The sequence below is a fragment of the Thunnus thynnus genome, chromosome 22 (genome assembly GCF_963924715.1).
Source record: "Thunnus thynnus chromosome 22, fThuThy2.1, whole genome shotgun sequence".
Taxonomy (NCBI): domain Eukaryota; kingdom Metazoa; phylum Chordata; class Actinopteri; order Scombriformes; family Scombridae; genus Thunnus; species Thunnus thynnus.
In genome coordinates, this window is record NC_089538.1 from 22,665,255 (window position 1) to 22,691,052 (window position 25,798).

At 39.8% G+C, this 25,798-nt stretch overlaps 1 protein-coding gene across 1 annotated transcript in view; it reads left to right on the forward strand.

The window, feature by feature from the left end:
• LOC137174532 (zinc finger protein 827-like) overlaps positions 1 to 23,550 on the forward strand; it is a 26,987-nt gene extending 3,437 nt beyond the window's left edge. Inside the window, exons 2-9 of the mRNA XM_067579888.1 lie at positions 1 to 293; positions 3,888 to 4,112; positions 5,424 to 5,975; positions 8,808 to 8,868; positions 9,653 to 9,723; positions 12,716 to 12,770; positions 15,382 to 15,576; positions 17,651 to 23,550. The exon at positions 1 to 293 is cut by the window's left edge and continues 237 nt beyond it. Of these exons, the coding sequence (XP_067435989.1) occupies positions 23 to 293; positions 3,888 to 4,112; positions 5,424 to 5,975; positions 8,808 to 8,868; positions 9,653 to 9,723; positions 12,716 to 12,770; positions 15,382 to 15,576; positions 17,651 to 18,365 (2,145 nt within the window). The 5' untranslated portion in view covers positions 1 to 22 and the 3' untranslated portion in view covers positions 18,366 to 23,550. The remainder of the gene's footprint in view (positions 294 to 3,887; positions 4,113 to 5,423; positions 5,976 to 8,807; positions 8,869 to 9,652; positions 9,724 to 12,715; positions 12,771 to 15,381; positions 15,577 to 17,650) is intronic.
• The last annotated feature ends 2,248 nt before the right edge of the window (positions 23,551 to 25,798 follow it).

The following is a 25,798-nucleotide window of genomic DNA, read 5'->3' on the forward strand; positions in this document are numbered from 1 at the left end:
ACACACACACACACACCGGAAAATGAAGCGTGGGTCGAGTGTGTTGCAGCCTCCCTCTGATGCAGCCAAACGACACACACACCCCGCAAACACACACGCAAGGACACACACCAGCGATGATGCTTGCTCGCTGAGTGTACCCGGCACACACGCTGAACACGCAGCAGACGCACATGCTGAAAACACGCTGGACTCACACGCCGCAGGTTCGAGTCCCTTCCCAGCAGCCACCTCTCTGTTCAGCCCTGATGTCAGCACCAAGATGGCGTCTGACCTCCTCATCAGGCTGTCAGGTAGCACACACACACACACACACACACACACACGCTCATGGACACATGCTTACACCGACTAATATGATCATATGCTCACATGATACACTTCATACAGTATACACACACACACACACACATACTGTATGTACACATTTGCTCCTACATACACACACATTCACATACAGTATCCATACATACTACATGTCGTACTACGGGCAAGATTAGTCAATTAAGAGATCATTCAAATGCCATAAAATTAATTATTTTAGCTAATTGATATATTAAGGTTTTTTTTGTTGTACGTATGTAAAATACAACAGCATAAGAACCAGATGATAGAAATAAAACAGACGTGACAGGAGAGGAACGGACGTCGCCTCAATTTATGGAAAGAAAACAAAATAAATAAGAATAAGAAACACACAAAATGAACAGCCGACAATAATCTTATAAAAACAAAAAAAACCCATATTCATTTAAGTTTTTCAAGCCAAAATATGATACAATCTCATCTTTTCAGAGGTAAGATTTGAACATTTAAAGGACCAGTGTGCAGGATTTAGTGGCATCTAGTGGTGAAGTTGCAGATTGCAACCAACTGAATACCCCTCTCCTCACCCTCCCCTTCCAAGTAGTGGTGTAATGTGACCCGTACAGATCGCCCCCCCCACGGTTCAGCACACATGTGAACCGCAGATTAACTGCAAAATTTAATGTCTCATTGGAGGCAAAGTAAACAAACTACTGTAGCTACAAGTCATGGACAGACAGCGTGTCGCTAACAAGGATTTTGAAGAGCAACGACTAAACCAGCATCCAACAGGTGCATCTGGTGACATCTGCCAGATGTATGGGGTAGGTATGTTTATACGCTGTTTAATGTGGTGCAGCTGAGCACCTAATTCTAATTAGCTATCTAGCTAATTAGCTATCTAGCTGCTAACTGACGTTAGCGGTGCACTTTTCCCCGGTGAATGTTCGTTTGGCGGCTCGTTCAACAACCGTGAGTTTGGGGATCCGTTGCACCTTTTCCTCCAAGCGTGTAGGAAAACCTACAGTGGCTGCGAAACTTGCGAGAAAAGCAAAAGACCCTCTCTAGAGCCAGTGTTTGGTTTGTCTGTTCTGAGCTACTGTAGAAACATGGCGGCCTCCGTGGAAGAGGACCTGCTCCCTCTGTAGATATAAAGGGCTCATTCTAAGGTAACGAAAACACAACAATTCTGTATTATACACAAACTAAAACATACTCATGAATATTTTATTCCATTTCTGCCAAGTCTGTTCCACTAGATGCCACCAAATTCTACACACTGCACCTTTAATCAATTAATCAAGACTGTAGTGCCGCCACATCATATAAACAGCAGATGATGTTGATTGGCACTTTTAAAGGGATGTTAAAGAAGCAGGTTTGACAGGCTGTGTGCAAAAAAAAGTGATGTTTGTTAACAAAAGTACTAATGAAACAGAAGCAAAAATTTACCCTTGGAAATTCAACAAAAATAACTTGGGCCAAAGCAAAGCAAACAAATAAAATCTGCAGCCTCACAGTAAACTGCCACCTAATCTCTTCCCTACTCCGTCACAAGTGACCAGCGACTGGCCTTTTACCTTCTCAGCCTCATCTATCTGGGTCGTACCATCTATCAGGTTACGACAGGGTGAGCTGGGCTGATACAAAGCTTCCAAAGACACAGAACAGTGACGTAGAATTTCTATTACTGCTGTCAATCACAATTTCCCCTGGTCACACACTCACAGCCACGAGTCCACCAAATTACAGAATGTCATTTACTACAGAACAGTTTTATCCTTCCTACCTCAACCTGACAACCTAATGACTCACTGCTTAGTGCAGCTAATGATGCACATCTGTTGTCACGATCACTGATGAAGCAGATGATCTGCCCGACCATCACAAAGCTCTCAAAAAAGAAACATCACAGCAGGACTGAAGCCCTTCAACAAAATGTAATATTGTGAAACACAAAGTACTCAACTGAAACCTGTATTCCATTATTTATGTAACACGACTGATAAATGAACAGAAATGAAATTAGTGATCTAAAACTCTAACAATGTTGGAACCAGGGCCCAGAGAAAAGGGACAGGAGCAACGTTCTCACAAAGACATTAATTGTTAATGAAAATAATTGTCAGTTTAAACTATATGGCCAAAACTACATGGACCTGGATCTGTTTTTCTTGGTTTAGGCCTTTTACTTCCAATGCAAAAATCTTAATGCTGCAACAAACAGTTTGAAGAAAACCCCCCCCCCCGTGCACAAAACCAGCTCCATAAAGAAATGTTTTACCAGTTTGGTGATGAAGATCTTGACTGGCCTGCACAGAGCCTTGACCTCAACCACATCCGACACCATGGGGATGAACTGTGAACTAGACCTTATTGCCCAACATCAGTGCTGGACCTCACAGATCCTCTTGTGGCTGAATGGGAGCAGATCCCTGCAGCTGGGGTCCAACATCTGGTAGAAAGTCTGAAACCAGAAGAGTGGAGGCTGTTATAGCAACAGATTAATGAAAATAGTTTTAGAATGTGGAATTGAACAACTGCAACTAACGATTATTTTCATGATCCATTAATCTGACAGTTATTTTCTCGATTAATCAATTCGTTGTTTGGTCTATAGAATGTCAGAAAATGGTTAAAAATGTTGATCACTGGTGACGTCCTCAAGTGTCGTGACCAAAAGACCAAATAAACCAGAAAATATTCACATTTAAGAAGCTCAGAGGTTAGGGTTAGGGTTAGCCCCTAACCCCCAACCCTAACCCTAACAACAACCCTACCCTAACCCTAACCCTACCCTAACCTTAACCCTAACCCTACCCTAACCCTAACCCTACCCTAACCTTAACCCTAACCCTACCCTAACCCTAACCCTACCCTAACCTTAACCCTAACCCTAACCCTACCCTAACCCCAACCCTACCCTAACCCTAACCCCAACCCTACCCTAACCTCAACCCTACCCTAACCCTAACTCCAACCCTACCCTAACCCTAACCCCAACCCTACCCTAACCCTAACCCTAACCCTACCCTAACCCTAACCCCAACCCTACCCTAACCTTAACCCTAACCCCAACCCTACCCTAACCCTAACCCTAACCCTACCCCAACCCTACCCTAACCCTAACCTCAACCCTACCCTAACCCTAACCCTAACCCTACCCTAACCCCAACCCTACCCTAACCCTACCCCAACCCTAACCCCAACCCTACCCTAACCCTAACCCTACCTTAACCCTAACCCTAACCCTAACCCCTAATCCTAATCCTAACCCTATCCTAACCCTAACCCTAACCCCAACCCTACCCTAACCCTAACCCCAACCCTACCCTAACCTCAAAATAGTTGGCAATTAATTATCTGTTGATCAAATAATTGATTACGCGTTGCAGCTCTGATCATGTATGTTTGTAAGGTTTGGGTGTCCACTTACTTTTGGCCATGTATTGTGCAAACCTTTGCTCTCATGGTGAGTTGAGTGCAGTTATCAGGCTGTAGCGTCAACTCTCATGTAATCTATTTACAGTTAACATGAGTCAAATCACACTCACGTAGCTCAATTCTTCTTCTCTCTCCAGAGGCCACCCAGAAGGCCCAGATGCATCCTGGGAGCCGAGCAGAGGCGGAGCCCCAGAGGCGTGAGGCCTTGCCAGAGGGTCGCGGGGGTCAGCAGGATGAGCCCGGCCTCGCTCTGTCACCAGACGGCCCCGGGGCGAGTCCTGAGCCGCCCTCCCTCACACACACACCTGATGGCAACGCCGCCACGGACACGATGGCTTCAGACCTGCTGAGGAAACTGGCAGGTAAATATGTGTTTGTGTGTGTGTTTACTTTGTACGTCCATTTATATGTGGACCAATTTGAGTTTTAGACTTTCGGAGTGAGGAAATTTTGGCCAGTCCTCACTTTAAGACAGATTTTCAAAGGGCTGATTCAGGGTTGAGACTTGGTTTTAGGGTTAAGGTCAGAATTGGGTTTAGCGTTAGGGTTGGGTTGAGGCATTTAGCTGTGATGGTTACGGTTAGCGGCCAAGGAATGCATTATACCAACAGATGTGCGTGTGTTCATGTGAAGTTGCAACAAATTTCAACCAAGATGCTTTTTATTTGCTGGATTATAAGAAAACAGACATTCTTCTCTAGTTATTTTAGCCACAAACAGTTTCCCAGGAAATTTACCATTTCAAAATATTGGAATATAAAATTACATACACCGTAATATTGATATTTTTTATATCACCCACCACCAAACAATGCTGCATTGTTTTTTTACAGCTGACTGCCACAACATTATATTTCTCTGCTCTGTTCAGAAGGTTAAAGATTATTATTGTGCCATAATTCAGAAACTGGGCCCCAAAATTTTATTATTGATTCAACTTGTAGTAATTTTTCCTAATAAAAGATTAATAGTTTAGTCTATAAATGTCAGAAAAAAAGGAAAAATCAGTTCTTAAGCTGGACTCAGATAATGTGTGGCATTTATTCCATATAAATTATTTAAATGATTAAACAATTATCTAAGTTGTTGTAGATCAAAATGTTCTTTCGGATTTAAGCAATATTTCCATTCTTTCATTAGCTGTATTAATGCAATTATGTGACATTTCCACATAAGAAATATTTATAGCGTAGCCCAACCAATACAGGATTTTTGAGGCTGATACTGAGGAATTATATATTGATATTTGAGAGTTTAAACGATCCAGTTATGATATATTAGCTGATATTTATTTTCTTTACACAACATATAATATAAACAACACACTAAAAATCACTGCTGTAATTTTTTACCCAGTTTGGGTCAATAATAGCACCAATACAATATTGGGTTTACTTTATCCTGTAGATATCTGTTATTTAGACCCAGTGTTACACAAAACAAGCTTTAGCTAAAAACTGTCACACATGTATTGTTTCTTGTACAAAACGATGTGCATATGACATTCAACAGATACACAAGTTATTAACAATCAATAGTAAACTGTGACATTTACGTTTAAAAAGAGTAAAGTAGATATATACACTTATACGACATGTAATGAGCTAATATTGGCCAATTTATTGGTCTGAGAGCAGGTGAACTCACACTGACAGATTTCCCACCAATCACAGAGAGTCAGGAAGTGAACAGCCATGTCATGAGGGTCAAAGAGGAGGAAGAGCCAATGGAGGTCGACACACTGGTGGTCTCCGATCTTGTCCGTGATCGACCAGTCACTGAGGGGATGACCCCGTCTACCCCGAACATGGCGGGCCATCATCTCTTCACCATTAAAACAGAAGACCAGGGTCTCAGTGGCATCAAGATGGCGGAGCAGCTGCACCCTGGAGCCAAAATGGCGGAGCAGTGTCTCCTTGGCCTTAAAATAGAAGATGAATTGTATACTGGAGGCTGCCAGCCTGGCTCCAAGACAGCTGATGGCGTTGTATCTGGATCCACAAATTGTCAGTTTAGAGTGAAAATAGAGGATCGTGGCATCTCTGGAGCTAAGATGCCGGACCCGCTTTTATCTGGACCCAAAATAGAGGAGCAGCTTTTCTTTGGAGCCAAGATGGAAGACCAGTTCACCTCTGGAGCCAAGATGGCGGACCAGTGCCTCCGAGCAGTGCTGTGGCAGGACATGTCAGTGAACCTGGCATCCACACTGCTACATCAGCTCTCAGGTAAGGTTTTTTACCAAAACACAAAGAGAAGGTTTGTTTTTTGGTTTCAGGACAGGTGATACAAGAGAACCAAGTAATCTGAGTGGGATTTTCTGGTGGGATTGAGGAGATTTTCTGCCCTCTGGTCTCTGTCCAGGAGAAGGAAAAGTATCCCACTGTTAGGTTAAACTGCAATCCAGGGTCATAAATTTAAAAAAAATGTAAAATTGCCCTTGGAATTGGGATAACAGGGGCTTTTGAATGCCCTTGTAAAATAAACAGTTAAACAAAGACTTAATACGTTTTGCAAAGCGTGTTAGGATGCTCTATGTTCAAAGTGCAACTTGGAAATGTCTGGGACGACTAGGCTTCCATACCTGCACAACCCTTGCCCCCTCCTCCCGCTCGAGTATTGTGAGGTTGTGAAGCAGCCGGGACAGCTATTAATGGTAACGTTACTAACATGAAGTGTTTTTTAATTTATAAACCTGTCACACTTCCAGCTGAGTCACAATCGGTTTTGAAATTAAAGTACATTAGAAATCTGGACAGTCACTCTGTCTGTCATCTGTCCTGTGCCCAAAAAAGCTACCAAAGCTGTCATAGCACACGTTATTTTACATAACATGCCAGATAATCATGTTGTTGAGATGGTGAACTGTGATGTTACATAGTGTTGTGTTTATTGTTTATACTTTTGAAAATAAAATATGCAATAAAAGGGTAAAATATTCACACAGTTATAATCTGTAACTGGGATTATAACTCAGTATTTTTACCCATTAAATGTTCTTGCTTTATAAGTTTGGCTGCTCCCTTTGCTTCTTTTAATAAGAGTCATTGAATATTGGTCTGTCATGCAACATAGATCTAAGGTATGGAAATCCTCCAAAATGCCCCTGAAACAATCTGGTAATCCCTGATAGAGTGCCAATTTACACTTATTTTCATTATTGATTAATCGTTTAGTCTACAAAATATCGTAAAATATCGTCCTAAGATAACGTCTTCAAATATCTTGCCTGTTTCACCAATAGTCTAAAACCCAAAGATATTCAGTTTATTATAACACAGAAAAAGTAGAAAATCCTCCCAATTAATTTTGGTGTTTTTGGTGTTTTTTTGCATGAAAAATCACTGATACTATTAATCGATTTTAACAGTTACATGCATGGTTTGGTCCGCATCTGCAGAACTCTTAACACAGTCAACTTTACCAACACACTGCAACACAAAGCAAATCCTTGTCCAAGAAGTTGTCCATGCAAACTGTTTGGAAAAGGGCAGACACTTCCAAAAAATACTTGGCAGGTGATTGGATGACCCATCTGTCTATCACCGTCTTACCTTACGAGGCAGCTGTCTGACAAGATCGATTCTCGGGTGACCTTGTGATGTCGTGATCTTGCGAATCCACCTGCCTTGCAAGGTAAAATCCTTCCAGTAGACACGAACACAACAACTCACGAGTCAATCAGAACACACTGAGATAAAAACACTAATAACAGGCAACACATTATGATCTTTTTATGGTAGTCTGTGAAGTTAAATCACTTTTTTATGTTGTTGTTAATGGTTGATGGTATTAAAAAAATATGTATACTATGTAAATACTGTAAGATTTGCTCTCTATAGAACGTACTACAGCGTGTTCTACAAGAATACAAGATGTTTTTGGTTGAGTATAGATGTGTTTCAGTGTGGTTAGGATTTGGCAGATTTCTGTCCCTATGTTAGTTTTTGAAGATAAACTAAAAGAGTTTTGAAGTTAATACATTTTATATTTTGTCATTCGGCAGACGCTTTTATCCAAAGCGACTTACAAGTGAGGCAAGACAACCAAGCGTTAGAGGACAGTGACTCAGACAGAGCTGTGGTACAGTTTCTGAAGTAGCTGACGAGGTACAAGTGCAACGAGAAAGACTATTAGACAGAAGGTTTTTTATTTATTTTATATATTCATAGTTATTAAAGTAAAAAAACAAGTAGACAAGTGCATAAGAAATATCATAAACAACAAGAAAGAAGCTGAGTTTTCAGGTGTTTCTTGAAGGACCATTTGGAGCTGGGTAGCTGGTTCCACCATTTCAGGACCACAAACGAGAAGAGTCCGGATTATGATTTCATACCAGGCAGTGATGATATTACCAGACATCATCATGGCCTGATGAGTGACTCAGTGTAGGATGCATGTAATCATTTGTCCACAAAATTTTGTTGGTTGTTTGTGTTGAGTGAGAAAAGTATTCAATGAATTTGAAGGCTGTAGTCATTTAATGCTGTTTGTGTGAAAACAATGCAAATGCATCACAGTTTGGTCCATAATTGTTGCTGTTGTGTTGACTAATTGTGTAACGGTACGTGTTTTCGTCCCAAACCGTCCAGTACAGGATGTTCAGTTCGGTATATCAAACAATTCTTCTTCTACTTTTGTTGTTTACCGGCGGCTGGCAAACAGCTTTCGGCTGCATCACTGCCAGCTACTGGATTTTATCAGTTCCACCCAAGGTACTCCCATTTACAACATTGTCCATTCTGTAACCCAGACCCATTCGCCTGAGGTCAACCGAGATAAATATCAAACCCTGAATTTTGTGTACCATTACACCCCTAGTGTTGACTGTGTGAAGAGTTCTGAAGATGCGTACTCAGTATTGAACCATGCAGGTAACTAATCATAACAAACCGTGAAAGCATTGGCAATTATTTTTCTTTCGATCGATTAATGAATCGACTAAACCCTAAAATTACAACAACAACACAAAAAAGAAAGAACAGATTTATGTTGTCTTATGTTGGACATTCAAATTGATTGTTGTCAGTTGATGTATTGGTGCTCTTGTCTGTCTGCAGAGAGGGTCAGTAAATCCAACAGTCAGCTGGTGGAGAGGACAACTCCACTCATCAGAAGCAGGTAACAGAACATTTCCTTGCAGTAATCCATTACATTATAGGGTTAATGTAGCGACCTCTGACTGCAGGGACTCTACAGTTTCATCTGCAGTGTGTCAGCAGCCAGCTGTATCTCCATCATGGAGGTCAAATACTCAGTGATGTGTAAATCTCAACCATCTTGCTGTGTCTTTCAGTAATGTTCTTAGTCAAAGTTAACAGTTTGCTGATTTGTTTTCCAATGGAACTGAAACTCTCTTGACTTCAGCTCTTTCAAAACTGAGAAGAAGCTCAGGCAGCGTGGTTTTGTGTTCTTTGTACGTGGTAAAGGAAAGCCTAGCTAGACATGCAATGTGATTGGAGCAACGTTCATGTCCAAAGATAACTCTGGCGATTTTCTATATTTTTCTTATTGTCAACAAATCTCATGTTTGGAACCAAACCAACAATGAACTGATCTACTAAAAAATATTGTGTGTGTATCCAAAGCCTGATATATCTTATTCCTCTGTGTGCTAGACCTCTGTTGTTGTCCAAAAACTATTAAAAACACATCAGCAAGCCACACCGCTGCACTGGGTGACATGTTCCTTCATTATGAAGAGTTCAGTGACGTTAGTTTGTTTAGAAACTACTCCCTGATTGGTCAAACTCAAACCTCCAGACTGCAGCAGCTTGTGTACAGCTCTCAGTCAGACTACAAAAGAGCGCTGGTAGTCTCTAGGGGAACTGTAAACATGCTTTGTTTTGACTTTTAGTGTGTGCTCACCTGCATGTGTGTGTGCATGTATTTGTGTTTCCTATAGTCCTGTACTGAAGGTGAATGTCAACCCACCTCGTTCCTCCCCCCTATTGAGCGTCCAGGAACCTCCGTATGGTAATATACTGTACACACACACACACACACACACACACACACACACAGACATACAGTGTGAGTAGCTACATGTACTTAGACACCAACATAGTGTTTAGATAATAATACAGAGGCACTGTGTGAGAAAGCTCACCAGCTCCTGTTTTGCATGAGGAGGCGTAGACCTTTGAATGTTGATAAATGTCTCATGGGAGTGTTTTTTTTTTTAAATCAGACTGTATACTGAGTTAGTGTCATGCTTATCATTGATGCGTCGCCTCGCAAATCTCGGTGTAAAATGCAATAATGAAAGATGACGCTGTCAGTCAGAGTCGAAGGATTAAAGGAGCCGACAAGTTCAACACTGAACCACTGATCCAACTGAACTTACAATGAGTATTGGTATTGCAGGGTATGATGTCATGCTATGAAGACAAGAGCTCAATTGTCATCTATACCCATGTAGGGTTCACGGGGTTATGCTGATTACATTTGGTTATCAGAAATAATTAATAATTAACCAAACTCGTATCAAATCCACCTCAGGGGCTCTGGACAACCAATTCACTGATTCAGTCTCATTGGCAATTCATCCTAAATTTTGATATTCCAATAATAAGTAAAATTGCCAAAATAAAGGATGAAATCCGGTCAAATGATTAGTGCCTAAATCCAGCTATAACCTTGTTGCAGCTGGTTTGTGACACCAATGAAATAACAAACACAACAAAGGCAATTTGGACAATATTCAGGTGAGAACCACCGATACAACTTCCTGTTATAACAGGGTTTATTATGCTTAACAGGAGTAACTCTGCAGACAATACTATTTAATCTATACAATAAATGTTAAACTATATACAGGTGTGTTACTCGAGAACTGAACCAAGCTTAAGCTGAATCTAACTCTACACCGTGGCCAAGCGGTCCGGATAAGAACCCATTGTCTCTTTGTTCCTTTGTTCTTGTCTGATCAGCTTGTTTCTATCAGAGGACGATTTGAAATTGTCCGCTGGTTTTATTGGTAATATGACGTCACAGGTCACAGTGGCCAATGGCTCAGGTGGAGGTGTTGGACGTAAAGGGCTTCTGGGAGTTTGAGTTCAATGGCTTCCTTTGTTTTTCCAAACAAAGAGCATGCCTGTTCAATCGCCATCTGAAATGGGGCAAAGGCCCTGCACCCATCTTAATGAAGATTAGGGCTGCAACTAACTGTTATTTCATCATTGATTATCTGCCAATTGTTTCTCAATCAATCATTTGGTCAATAAAATGTCAGATAATAGTGAAAAACAATTTCCCAGAATCCAAGGTGACAAAACCCGAAGATATTCATTTTACTTTTATAGAGGATATGAAAAGCCACCAAATATCTAGATTTGAGGCTAGAACCAATTATATTTGGCATTTTTTCCTTTAAAAAAAAGTCTCAAATGATCAATTAATTATTGAAATTGTTTAGGACTATAACTAATCATTATATTCTGTATCACTTATGCTGTAGATTATTTTCTAGATTAATCATTTGGTCTATAAAATGTCTAAAAAAAAACAAAAAAAATTGCCCTTTTCAATCTCCGAAAGCCCAAAGTGACGTCTTTTTTTTAATTATTCTTAATGAATTGTTTATTTTGTCTGACCAACAGCCTAAAAGCCCAGAATATTTCATTTACTATCACATACGACTAGAGCTGCAACGATTAATCGATATGTCAATCAACAGAAAATTAGACAACTATTTTAACAATCGAATAATAATTTTTTAAAGCCGAATGCCGAATATTTGCTGGTTGCGGCTTCTCACATAGGAGGATTTGAAACTTTTATGTGTCATAAATGGCAGTAAACTGAATATATTTGGATTTTGGACCATTGATTCAACAAAACATGACATTCGAAGGCATCACCTTGGGCTGTAAGAAATTATAACAGAGATTTTTCACTGTTTTCTGACATTTCATTGACAATGAATTGAGAAAATAATTGGCAGTTTAATCAAAAATGAAATGTTTATTGCAGCCTTACATACGACAGATAAAAGCAGAAAATCCTCACAGTTAAGAAGCTGCTAACAATTAATGTTTTCCATTTATAACATAAAAAACAACTTGAAAGATTAATCAATTACCAAAATAGTTGTTGATTAATTAAATAAAATAAGTTGTTTCAGCTCTGAAATAGTTGCAGATTAATGTTTTGCAGATCAATTCATCAATCAATAAGTTGGAGACAATCAATGAATTTATGAGCTGATATATTTATAATGAAAATTATTATGGTAGCGTAGCAGTTATATACAGTTAGAGCTGCAATGAATGAATTGATTAAACGATTAGTTGATCGACAGAAAATTAATCGGCAACTAAACTGATAATCGAATAATCTTTTTCATTCATTTTAGTAAAAATGCCGTCACGTCATAGCAAACTGACATCTGAAGACATAAGAAATTATATAAGAAAAAAGTTTCTGACCCCTCATAGACAAAGCAATTAATCGATTAATCAATAAAATAATCAGCGGTTTAATCAATAAAACTCTCTGGGAGCGTCCCACAGTGACTGAAGCAAACCACGCAGTCACACATGTGGTTTGTATCTTAACATAAACAACACTTTTATATGCACAGACGCCACTAAATCAACACTTTTAGGGAGGATTTTGTGCATTTAGTTTGCCTGCAGTGTTTTTATTGCTGCCTTATTATTATTACTATTACTTTTTAATGATTATGTTTCAGTATGTTGTGTTTTTTTTTCTCTGTGTTATGGATTCATGCTGCCATCAGATTGCCCTTTTGGTTTATAATAAAAGTGGCACTGAGGCGAACTGACTCTACACAAACACATTATCTGCAGTCACAGAGAAGTTGAACAATAATAACTTCCTGAGGGACTCATCATTAGTGGACTTTGGAGTGCAAAGAAAAAAAAAGAAAAGAAAAGGGAGAGATTTACTTCATGAAAAGCTTTTCAGAATAATAAAGACTTTGTTTTTTTTTTTCCTCCTTCAGGAACCCAAACCAGCCTCAGCAGAAATCAGACCACAGGTTGCTGTTACTTCTACAGGTACTACAGGTGTTTTATATATTTCTATTGTTTGTATATGCAAAATAACAAATAGATTATCTCATGAAAACATTATATTAGAGGTGTGCCCGTATACAAATACATTATTCGGCAAAGCACAAATAATAGGTTTTTTACAAATATTTGTTTCATACAAATATTTTAAAAAATATATATTTAAAAAAATATTTGTTAGGTAGAGGTCTGTCTGCAATGAGTAAAGTTTTAGCTCAGTAGTCAGCGCAGTTGTCTATGATCTGGGAGACTCCAGTTAGAGACCCAGTGTGGGGATCTCCTTCATAAGGTAGTTTATTTATGAACACTTATTGTAACACTTTAATTTTCTAAATTCAAAGCGTAATAAAAACAAAAACAGGATTTTTAAGCCTCTTTCCACTTTTATTTGAATACAAATACAAATAATTTTGCTGCCTCAACAAATACAGATACAAATATAGATACAAATATAGATATAAAGATACAAATACAGATACAAATATAGATACAAAGATACAAATATAGATACAAAGATACAAATACAGATACAAATACAGATACAAAGATAGATATAAAGATACAAGTACAGATACAAATATAGATACAAAGATACAAATATAGATACAAAGATACAAATACAGATACAAATACAGATACAAATATAGATACAAAGATACAAATACAGATACTGGGATCTCTGCACATCCCTACATTATATATACACACAGTAACTGTTATGGGGGGCAGAGCAGGTGATCCCAAGTGCAGACACAGGCGAGGAGACGGATATAGTAGTAACAAGGTATTTATTTTAAGGCGAGGAAAAGGGAATGAAGGCCTGGGGGGGGGGCGCTCGGACTGGTAGCTGGGAACCCGGGGGCTGAGGCAAGCTGGAGCAAAGGGGAGCAGGTCCGGAGTAGGAATCGGTGGGGCGGAAGCAAGAGTAGAGCGAAGGTCCAGGGCGAGGAGGAAGCAGGGCAGACGAGACGAGCAGGTCCGGAGACGGAGCAGACGGGACCACGGGGAACAGGAGACGAGGGACGGGAGCCAGAGCAGATGGGGACTGCAGGGGAAACCGGAGACAGGGTTAGACCAGCAAAACAGGCTATAAGGAGATAACAGGAGAAACGGAGGCTACGATCGGGCCGTGTGTGGAGATGGCAGGGCTGAGTAGAGGTAGAGGTCTTGATTATGGAGCAGGTAGGGAGACACAGGACCAGAACAGATCATTGTCAGTTTCCATTTAGTTTACGGTGTTTCTTCCTTCATTTGGGATTATGTCCATTTAAAAATGAAGAGAAAAGTAACAGCTAACAGAAATTATTGACTTTGACAGTTATAATCCACCTCTATCATCTAAATAGTCTCTTATTTTAAATCTCATCTGGAGTGTCAGCACTTAACTCAGAAGCCAAACATCACAGCGGGAGGTGAGGGATGAAATATTCACCGAGTTACTCTGTAATTTAACATTTTAACCACGGGGGAAATGACAGGATCTGGTCTCTAATAGACGTGGACATTCAGCCTCCACTTCACGCAGGCAAAGATGCTGCGTGACGTGAATTCGAGTTCAAAAATCCTCCTCGGAGTCATAACTCACTCACACACAGACATGAAACACATATTGATATCACTCAGTGTGACTTATACTTCCCGAGGATGTTAATATCTCAGATGTCCATCACCAATAAATCCACTTAGAAATCAGAGAAAAAAGAGGCTTCAAAACCTGCCGGAGAATTGTGACAATTCTTCAGTATCAAAGTATCCAGTGATAGTTGTCTGTACATCCATGGCCATACTTTTAACGGCCCACGTATGGGTAAAATCCAGACTGACTAAACATTTATTTGACAGCTTTAGTTACTTTTCAGATGAAGATTTGACACAATGGATAATATAACAAGCTTTTAAAATACAACACATTGTTACAGATGAAAGTCGGGGTCACATTTCACATGTCTATGAGTTGTTAACAGCTCCACCAAATAGTGATTTTTCCCTCTAAACTTCTCACATGCTTTCATTTCAATAAATGTTCAAATGATCCAATATTTCAGCAAAAATCAAAGATTAGAGAAAAAGTCCAAAAACTGAAAACAGATTTGTGTATCAGAACTTTGTTTTTTCTTCTTTCCTCTCCCATTAATCATCTCACCACCCCTCAGATTTATCTGCTGACCCTTTGGAGGGGCCCGACCCCTAGGTTGGGAACCGCTGGACTAAACTAGCTAACTGTATATAAAGTAGTTGAAACTAGCTCCACCTCCAGCAGCTACAACAGTAACATGCTGCTCTAACACTGATGCTTCACTATTAATAATCTAATGATGTCATATATAATAATATATCAGTCAGAGGGACCAAACCACTACTTTTACTGCAATACTTTAACTACATCAAGCTCATAATACTTATGTACTTTTACTGCAATACTTTAACTACATCAAGCTCATAATACTTACGTACTTTTACTTACAACAAGTATTTAGGTCTAACACTATTAAAAGTCATATTAGTACGAGAAGTTTTCTATTTACAGGAAGAAATATTTAGAAAAATCAAATAACTGTTGCCATGGATACTGTAACACTTGTTTATCGCCCCTCAGGTGTCATGTATGTGGGTTTGAGACGGAGGGGCGGGCCCTTTTCCAGAGTCACATGACAGAACACCGCCAATGGGAGCAAAGCTCCTTCTCGCTGCACTGCTGCGTGTGCGACCACTCAACCAATCAGGAGGCAGAGATGAGGGCTCACGCCGACACGCACTTACAGGGCGACACGGGAGCCAGCGGAGAGATGAGGTGGGTTCACTTTAAATGTGTGTGTGTGATGGGACTTTAACTAGAGCCTGACTGATATCTGAGAGTTCAAATATCCGATAATTATATTAATTTGTAACATTTTTGATAATGATTCCTTCAGTTTGAGTCTAAACAGATTGTAACTAAGTAACAGGGAAAATTTTTTTTGAGAAATATAAGCAAAAAGTCGTAATTTTGAGAGAAACTTATCTACGTACAGTGAATATTTAGTGGAATACTGTAGTAGTGTCAAATCACATATTTCTGTTAGTACAATTTCATGTAGTACACTGTGTACACTATTATATTACTGGCGTAGTGTGTGAATTTCTACAGGGTAGTGTCGTCTCAAATCAAACACAGCCGTTGTGCACTTACCGGAAATGACGATCGCAAATTAGCATTAGCTAGCGTTAGCATTCGCATTAACGTTCACGCTACCAAATCATTACAGACTGCTAAATTAACCCAAAAAACATACTGATGGCTTATATCTGACAACAGTATAGTGGTGCTTAGTGCTAAAAAACACATGTATAATGTGGCGATGTTCACCGTAGTTACGTACCCGGCCGCCATTTCCAGTTTGAAAAGTGGTCCCTCTCCTTCCGCTACGTAGCCAAGATGGCGACCATTGAGTGCGAGAAGTGTCCATAGTTCCACACTCAACTTTTTGACTGTTTTGAGTGCATTTTCCGTTACTCCTCAGTATGAACGCACTTATGCACTCAAAATGTGAAGTGTAAGTACAGAAGTATGCGATTTGAGACGCAGCACATGACTTTATTCTCATAACATTATGACTTTTTTTCAAATATTCAGAGTTTATTCTCAAAATATTACAACTTTGCTTCTTGAAATATTACACATTTTTGAATCTACAGTTAAAAAATAGGCTCTCTTGTGGACAATGGTGACACTGGTTCCAAATAACCTCAAACAAATCTTATATTTTATTATTATATCTTGATATTTCTGCAGTTTCTTGTTACTTATCTTTGGATTTATCGGCCATGCAGATTTATCGTTCAGGGTCCAGCAGGAAGTCGAGTTTAAAATATGTGGATGAGAAATACACTAAGATATAATTTACAATTGGACACCAGTTTGTCTCTAATCCAGAACCAGTCTAGGGTATAATATTGTTGACTCGACAGTCGGAGAACAATACAGAATGTCAACTTTAGTAGAGTTTGATTAATTGGTCAACAGAAAATCAATTAATCATGAATTGTTATTCAAGTAAAATGTCAAACATTTTCTGTATTCTGTGGATTTGATGCTTTTTTCATCCATATAAACTGAATATTTCTGGGGTTTTTTTTAATAAAACGAGCTATAAATACATCACCTTTGACTGTCTGAAACTATAACGGACATTTTTCACTATTTTCTGACATTTTACAGACAAAATTATGAACTGATTAATTGAGAAAATAATCACCAGATTGATCAATAATGATGAAATAATGAAATATGTTGGTTGTATAGTGAACTCTATAGTTACTCTCCATTAAATCCTACATCATGATTCGTTTGGTGAGCAGCTTCAGCCTGAAGGTCTCATAAACACCTGTGTGTGTGTGCGTTTGTGTGTGTGTGTGTGTGTGTGTGTGCGTGCGTGTGTGTGTGTGTGTGTTCGTTTCATAATTGGCCTTTTCTTATAGTAGTAAAAGCGCAGGTGCTTCTAATCACATTAACGACGGCTCTGTTTTATCTAAGTGTCCCAGTAAGACCAGTAAGACATGACAGTGACCCAGTTCAGCCGTCGTTAATTTTATTACCGACACCTGTCACGTGTCAGAATGTCAAGATGTCTGCTGTGAAAAAGCCGTATTGTGAGAGAGAGACGAACCGTCTGCTGAGGCGAACAGTAACAGTCAGAAATCACGCGGCCGTGGGCAGGTGCTGCGGTGTGTGTGTGTGTGTGTGTGTGTGTGTGTGTGTGTGTGTGTGTGTTTTAGTCTCTGCTTTATATGTTTTAACTATGTTATGAGAAGGAATGTTAGCGTGTGTGTGTGTGTGTGTCATTAACCTCTCCCCCCCACCCCCACCCCCCCCTCCTGACTCCCAGATGCCCCGTCACCCCTCCCACCGCCGCCACCAGCAGCGCTCCAGCAGTTGCCATGGCAACCCAGCCGGAGACGAACACCTCTGAGCATCGCTGCCGCATCTGCCAAAGGTCGTTTCCAGGGCAACAGGAGCTGCTGGTTCACTTCCAGGGTCATCGCCAAGGCAACCAGTACCGGTGCGACCGGTGCGGCCACCTGACGCGGACAGCCAACAAGCTGGTGGAGCACGTGCGTGTGCACACGGGGGAGCGGCCGTTCACCTGCGACCTCTGCCCTTACAGCGCCAAGAGGCGGGACAGTCTGCGTCTGCACTGCAAGGTCAAACACGCCGCGCACATTAACGGGAACGCGGCGGCGGACGCGCCCGGCGACGTGCACACCCACCGGTCCTACGTGCACGGAGACAATCAGCGTTCAAACAAACACGTTCAGCGGCTGCACACTCCGCCGAACGCACACACTGCTGCACCCTCCTCCTCCTCCTCCTCCTCCTCCTCCTCCTCCCTTCCTCCTCTTCATCCTTTGCTCTCTGACCGAGCGGGATGGAGGGATTTGTCTCCTCTCCTCCCCATCACAACGCTCATCTCTCTGAAACCTCGCTGTCCTTCATCCTCCTCATCCTCCTCCTCCTCCTCCTCCTCCTCCTCCTCCTCCTCCTCGTCTTCCTCCAACAAACACTCCTTTCTCGGTTATCTTGGTCTGACAAGTTCTTTGTAAATGCCTTTTTTCTTTTTCTCCTTCTCTCCTCCTCTCCTCCTTTTCTCCTCGTTTTTCTCCTCTCCTCCCCTTTCTTGCCTTCTCTCCTCTTACGACTCCTCTTTTCTCCTCTACTGTCATCTCCTCTTTCTCCTTCTCTGCTCTCCTCTTCTTCATTTTCTTTGTCCTCCTCTTTTTTCTCCCCTCTCCTTGTTTTTGTTCTCTTCCTCTATATCCTCTCGCCTCCTCCTCCTTTCCTCTTCCTCTCCTTGTCATTTTTTCTTCTTTCCTTCTCTCTCCTCCCCTCTCCTCACCTCTCTTTCTCTCTCCTCCTTGTTTCTCCTCTTCTTCTATTTCCTCACCCCCCTCTCCTCCTCCTTTCCTCTTTTGTACTCTCCTTGTTTCTTCTCGTTTATCCTCTCCTGTCCTACTCTCTCATCTCCCCTCCTAATTTTTCTCCTCCTCCTCTCCTATTGTCTTTTCTACTCTGCTCTCCACTCCTTCCCTTTCTTTCTCTCCTCCTCATTTCTCCTCTTCTCCTTCTATTTCCTCACTTCTCCTCCTTTCCTCTTTTCTCTTTTATTCTCCTCTCCTTGTTTCTTCTCCCCTCTCCTCTCTCCTTCCCTTTCTTTCTCTCTCCTCCTCTCCCCTCCCACCCCTCCCTTCCTCTTCTCCTTCTCTTCACCTCATTTACTCTCTTTTCTCTTTCTATCTCATCTCTTCCCTCCTCATTTTTCTCCTCTCCCACTTCCCTATTTTCTCTTCTACTCTCCTCTCCTCCTCCTCCTCCTCCTCCTCCTCTTCCCCTCCTCTTCTATCCATCCTCTGGACTCCTACAGTGATGGATGTAAAGCTCTGTAATGTATCCAAGGTACTGTCACTCAACACTATGTATGAGAATGTCAAACAGCTACTGTTATGCTCAATGCACTGAACTCACAGATAAGGAACGTTTTTGAATTTACTCAACTTTTTGCATCATGCTCGTGATTTTTGCTGCATTCCTGCCTGCTTTAGCCAGTCATATAATCACTGAACTCTTTAGCTATTTAACCGTGTGACATATTTATTGCCTGTCTCTCTCGTCCTTCAGAAACCATCAACTTAAAAATCTTCTCAATCTCGTCAGACGGATCAGTTTACGTGTTGATTCTCTTGTTTTATTGTAGAGAAAATCACCCTCTCAATAAGTTATTTAGTTGCTTTTTGACCAAAACTTTCTAAAAAAGATACAAAAACATCTGCCGGGGGATTGAGATAATTTCTTGTTTCTTCTTTTTTTTTAATAACTGATAATAATAATACATTATTAAATAATTACAAACACACAAATCAAAGACTACAGCCTTCAAAGTCAAAGTCAAAGAGAGAAAATTCTACATAGATACACCAGTAATAATACTTTTTGCTTTAAAAGGTTTAAATATTAAGATTCAGATCATTTTATTTTGGGTTTTTAAGATGTTTTATTCAAATAGTTTGTTTTTTTTGGCACTTTTTGCCTTTATTGGACAGTTATTGGCGAAGAGGCTGACAGGAAACAAGGGTCCCTCGCCGCACTCGAACCAGTTACAGTTACTATCTGGCTACCAGGGTCCAAAAATAAAAATTAATCTGAAAATGCCACGTTTTATAGAAATTTTGGGGCGCAATTCAATGTTACAATAAGTCTTATTAACAGTCATATAACCTGAAAGCTTAATCCACCACTGTGGAGGCAGAACAGTGAATCTCCAGTGGTTATCAATGCTTTTACTAGCTGTCAATAGTGCAAGATCAATAAATATTTTATTATATATTAATAATCACCCGTTTCAAGAAATTTCTAGAATCAAGTTATGCGACAATTTACATTTTTTGGGTCATGATTCAAGAATATAATTCCTGAAACAAGGTAACTGCTTTGTATAAACTACAGTATCGTCTGCATATAGAATCTCACCTCATTGACGGCTTCTTAAAAATGATGATTTAAGCAGTGATAATAAAGTTTTATATAACCAGGAGATGCAAACGCCATCGAGCTTCATTGGCTTTCATGTCACTGCCATCCTGTTTTATACATTAAGAGAAATTGTGCCAAATTTTCCATCTTTCACCAACTTTTTACAACTTTTTACAAGCTTCGTATCAGCTCTGGGAACCGAGCAGTTCACCAGGTTTATCTCACATCTGAGGACATTTACAACTTCAAACTAAAATCATTTTAAAAGAGTCTTCAGCCTGCAACTAATGATTATTTTCATTATGAATTTATTTGATTACTTTCTCTTAATCATTTGGCCTATAAAATGTAAGAAAATAGTAAAATACGCCCATCACAATTTCCCAGAACTCCAGATGTCGTCTTCAGTTTGTTGTTTTGTCTGACCAAAAATCCAAAACCCAAAAATATTCAGCTCACTATCATAAAACAAGACAACCAGAAAATATTCACATATGAGAAGCTGGAACCAGTGATTTTTTTGATTTTTTGCTTTTAAAAATTCTTAAACAATTTATCATTTATCAGAATTTTTGCTGATTGATTTTCCATTCAATCAATTAACCGACTAATCGTTTCAGCTCTAATCAGTTTCAAGTTAAACTACTTTAAATTTATTTTAAATTATTTTAACAAGACTTCACTCCACAGCTGAGGGTTTTTAAGGTACAAGGTTTCTGGGGGACGGTGATGATATTTCTAATATTTGTGTTGTATATTGACAATGTATTTGTGTTTACATAACTACATGAGGCTCCTGAGAGTCTAAAATGTCTTAATTTAAAATTGCACTATATGTAGTTTTGCTGAGACAAAAAAAAAGAATAATTTTAGAATACTTAAACCTTTTTTTATCACTATTCACAAAACCAGAAAGTCCAACGAGATCAAGTGTTGATTTGTTTTATAAAATCATTGAAGGAAAAGTTGAAAACCGAACAGTTTCTCTGTAGCTTCAGTCCATAAAATACAACCAACAGATCCAGCAGACTGAACTTCTGAACAGTTAAATGTAGTGTCTGAAATTTATATTTTAATGAGTTTTATTTATTACATGGACAGGTAGTATAATATCTTTAAAACCGAAGCTCAAGCGTACCATCTTTTGCATGTAATGTGAATGCAGCATCAGACTCGGGAGACAACACGCAACCTTATTACGCGTGTTATCAAGGGTCAAACTTCAGGATAAACCACTGTCCTTTTCCCAGCGTCAACGTGCGTCAACGCTCCAGAAAAACAACAATCTGATCACAATTGAAGCAAAACTCCAATGTGATTAAAGTGAATTCTGCATTATCTCTGCTGCACGTGAAGTACACTCATAAACTAAACTGAATTAGTATTTATTACTTGTGTTGCTTCATTTTACGTGTGATTTATACAGTAGTTTACAGAGAGCTGAAGTCATGACATCACTTCCTGTCTAGCTTCTGTACAATCTATTGTTTAGCGTTTCGTTTACTCTCCATATTCTCAGACCGCTCAGCTGCACTACAGCAGCTGCTAAAAGTTGAAATCTTTGTGATTGTAACAAAGTTAAACATTGATAACTTTGTGAGCACAGAAAAAAGTACTTACGTCATCATAACTTGGTTTCGTCGGTATCAATAAACCTCCTCAACATTTTCTTCTAAAGTCACAAAAAGTTCATGTTTCTAGTTATAATCTGTGATGTGTAAAGACTTGTACGACGTTCGCTCCTCTTTGTCCTGCTGTTATTACAGACATATCATGGATTCGTCTCCTCTGTCAAGCCTTGACGTTTAGAGAAAGGTTAATCTGCGGTCTTGCAGACGTACACGACACTAACCCCCGACCCCTGACCCTAATCCTAACCATCTCACTGCCTAAACCTAACCGAGTGGTTGTGTCATGTAGATGCTGCGAGTCTGCAGATAGACCTACTTGGACGTTTAGCCCACAAACGTCTAGGACTTACGGGCCTCTAAAAAACATAAATATTGAATAAACAACATGTTGATGAATGTTTTACAGAAGATTCCCGTCCTTATCTAAGCATATGAAGCAAAACACACAACATACTGTTGAGAAATGTTCTGTTCGAGGCTGGATCTGTAGTTATTAGCAGAGTTACGAATGTTAAAAGGATTTTTAATGAGGTTTTTCTTACTTCTGGAACAGAAATCGGAAGTTCCAGTTTCACTTTGGCTCTCTATTAAAAATCTCCAAACCACCAACCTCGTTGCTAACAAGCTAACAGTCATTTCCAGTGAGCAGAAGAGCTAAAAAAAATGGTGTTGCACATTTACAACAAATAAAGGTTTGATAAAGTCACATCTTTTTTTTGTTTTGTTTTTTCATATTGAGATCTGTGACTAATGAAGACTTATGAGAATGTACTCTAACTTTTGTAATATTACCTTCATTCATTCTTTGTTGATATTTGAACATACTGCAGTAGAGGTAATGTTGCATTAAACGACCAGTGTGTAGAATTTAGCGGCATCTAGCGGAACGGACTTGGCAGAAATGGAATATAATATTCATAAGTTTGTTTTAATTAGTGTATAAAAATATGAATTGTTGTGTTTTCATTACCTTAAAACGAGCCCTTTATATCTACAGAGGGAGCTGGTCCTCTTCCATGGAGGCCGCCATGTTTCTACAGTAGCCCAGAACAGACAAACCAAACTCTGGCTCTAGAGAGGGCCTTTTTTCGCAAGTTTGGCGGCCACCGGAGGTTCTCCTACATGCTTGGAGGGGGAAGGGTATTCAGTTGGTTGCAGTCTACAACTTCACCACTAGATGCCACTAAATCCTACACACTGGTCCTTTAATTGATGGTCCTGATTGTGAAATGCATCAACAATTAGGTCATGCCAGGATTGACAGAAAGGTCTGACGCCACAGAGACGCCCTTTAGTGATTTCAATACCTCCCGAACTTTAATGTGCCGACCTGAAACTCCCACAGACTACTGTACACAGAGCAGCTTTAAGAGAAACCTGCACACACGTGTTGTTTTAATATGAAATGTAACTCCAATCAATGGTGCTGAGAGCTGATTTCTGCCTGCACGTTTCACTTTAAGAGTTTATTTCCACACAAAACACAGAAAGAAGCATGAAATACAAGAGACTCATGTTCATCTCTTTCTTTCTTCTTTTTCCTTCAATTTTCTCATTTTCTGTTTTTTTTTTCTCTGCTGGATCCTGTTACTGTTTGCTGCTGCAATGATCAATAAAGTTTAATTTCACCCTTCTGCCCACACCTCGTCTTTACTCAGATGTACTCACGTGCCTGAGTGCAGCGATATCATGTTACAGAGCAAGAGAGGGTGCTAACCTGTTAACTGGTGCAGAGATTTTACAGGACAATTTTGACTTGTTTTCATCTGAATAAACACGTCGCTCGCTCATTCCTTCTGCTTCTACTGTTTAATACTAAAGAGTCGTATGATGGTTCACTGAAACATTGTCAGCAGGACTTAAATTCTCCATCATTTAGAGTCCATAGAGGCCATTTATGAGATCAGTGTAGAGAGAACTTCCCGTTCATCGTCTCTTGTTTGTGGATTTCAATGTTGTAAAAAACAAAACCCAGTGAGAGCTGCATCTAACCAGATGTTGTTCTTTGCAGATTGTCACACTCATGAGCCAATGGGATTGTTTACAGCTGTGGTTCTCAAAGTGGGGATCTTGAGGGGGTCCTCAGCAAAAAGGGGAATAATTTGTTTTCAATTTAATTCTTTCCATAAATAACACAATGACAGAATGTTTGACTATTTTGGTCTTGGGTGTCATACACTTTATGTAATAAAACTCTGGGACAAAATCTTGAGATTGGGGGTCCGTGGTCGTGGTTTCTGTCAGTTTCAGGGTCCTTGACGTGAAAGTGTTTGAGAATCACTGCTTTACAGCGTGCGTACACATGATACAGACCAGCACAGAACATGTAAACACGGAGCATCGCTCAGCTTTAGCTCATAGATCAAACATTTCAATTCCACATGACGGAATAACAACAGTAAGATTTATATTATTGTTGTTGAATGTTCAGTTAGTGAAAAGGAGTTAACATGTGTGGTGGAGAGAGACACACTGAACAAACTGAAAGCTATAATGGACAATAGCAGACACCCTCTCCACAGCCTCCTGGAGCAACAGAGGAGTAGCTGCAGCAGTCGGCTCCTCTCAATGTGCTGCAGAACGGAGCGATTCAGGAGATCCTTCGTCCCCACAGCAATAAGACTGTTCAAGTCCTCCTGAATTGACCGCATAGTTTTTTGTTTTTATATTTTGATGAGCTCTTGACAATTTGAATTTCAGTTCAGGGATCAATAAAGTAATATCTAACTATCTATCTATCTATAAATGATGGACAGAGAGCTAACCGTTTGCTACAGGTGGTAGCTGGCCAGCTAACATTAGCCTTGCGCTTGGCAAGATTACATTTAGCCTGCCAATTCAAAGTAAAAAACACATTATTATTAAAAGAAAATAACATACAGATAGATGTTTAGACTATAACTGTGTATGAACAGACTGTATATACTGTACATAAGCACCTACTATACAGTATGCATATAAAATAACATCATTTTTTACCATTTAAAGGACGAGTGCGCAGGATTTAGTGGCATCTAGTGGTGAGGTTGCAGATTGCAACCAACTGAATACCCTGAAATCTATTTCACATTTTGTATTTTAGACTAAAATAAAAATACATAATTTGTAGGTACAGTGGGTATTATAATGTAAAACACGTCACCACAACGGACTTCAGTCTGACTGGTTTAATATAAAATAATCTGCAGACCTGGTCTACATGATGGACTGATGTGTGTTCACTGTAGCTAACGTTAGTCCAGCTGCTGGAAACAGCTGCTCAGCTGCAACAGACGCACAAATACTGTCGCTCCAACTTTATCAGCCCATTTACTGCCACCACTAATATACATTTATGCTCAGAGCAGGGGAGTCTCGCTATTACGGTTCATCACTTTGTGTTGACTTTGTTTGGGACTGTTTGTAATTAGAGTCCTGCTGTCTGACACTCAGCTCTCAGCCTGCATCGACCGAGCAGCTGCTTCTGTTTAAGATGCTAGTTTAGCGTTAGCTAAACCAGACAGCAGCCAGACAACAACTCTTTTATCTGACAGTTAAACCACATGTCCCTTGTCTTCTGCATTATCAGTTAATATACATTTTAATCAGTTGAAATATTAATGGCAATTAGCTGATAATCGATTAATCATTGACATCCCTACTTAATATCTGTTTTCTCTGTACTAATAGGCCCAATTGGCAACATAGCCAAGCCTATGTGACATTTCTCAACAACCTAAATGTGGGTGCAGATGTGTTTTAAGGCACCACAGTTGAATAGAGACAAAATAAATGCTATTCTTCTATCAGAATTAAACTTATTAACCTTAATCCTACCGACTGGGGTACCGCAGACCCAAGAGTTTACTTTTTTTTTTTTTTTAAATACCGATGTATCG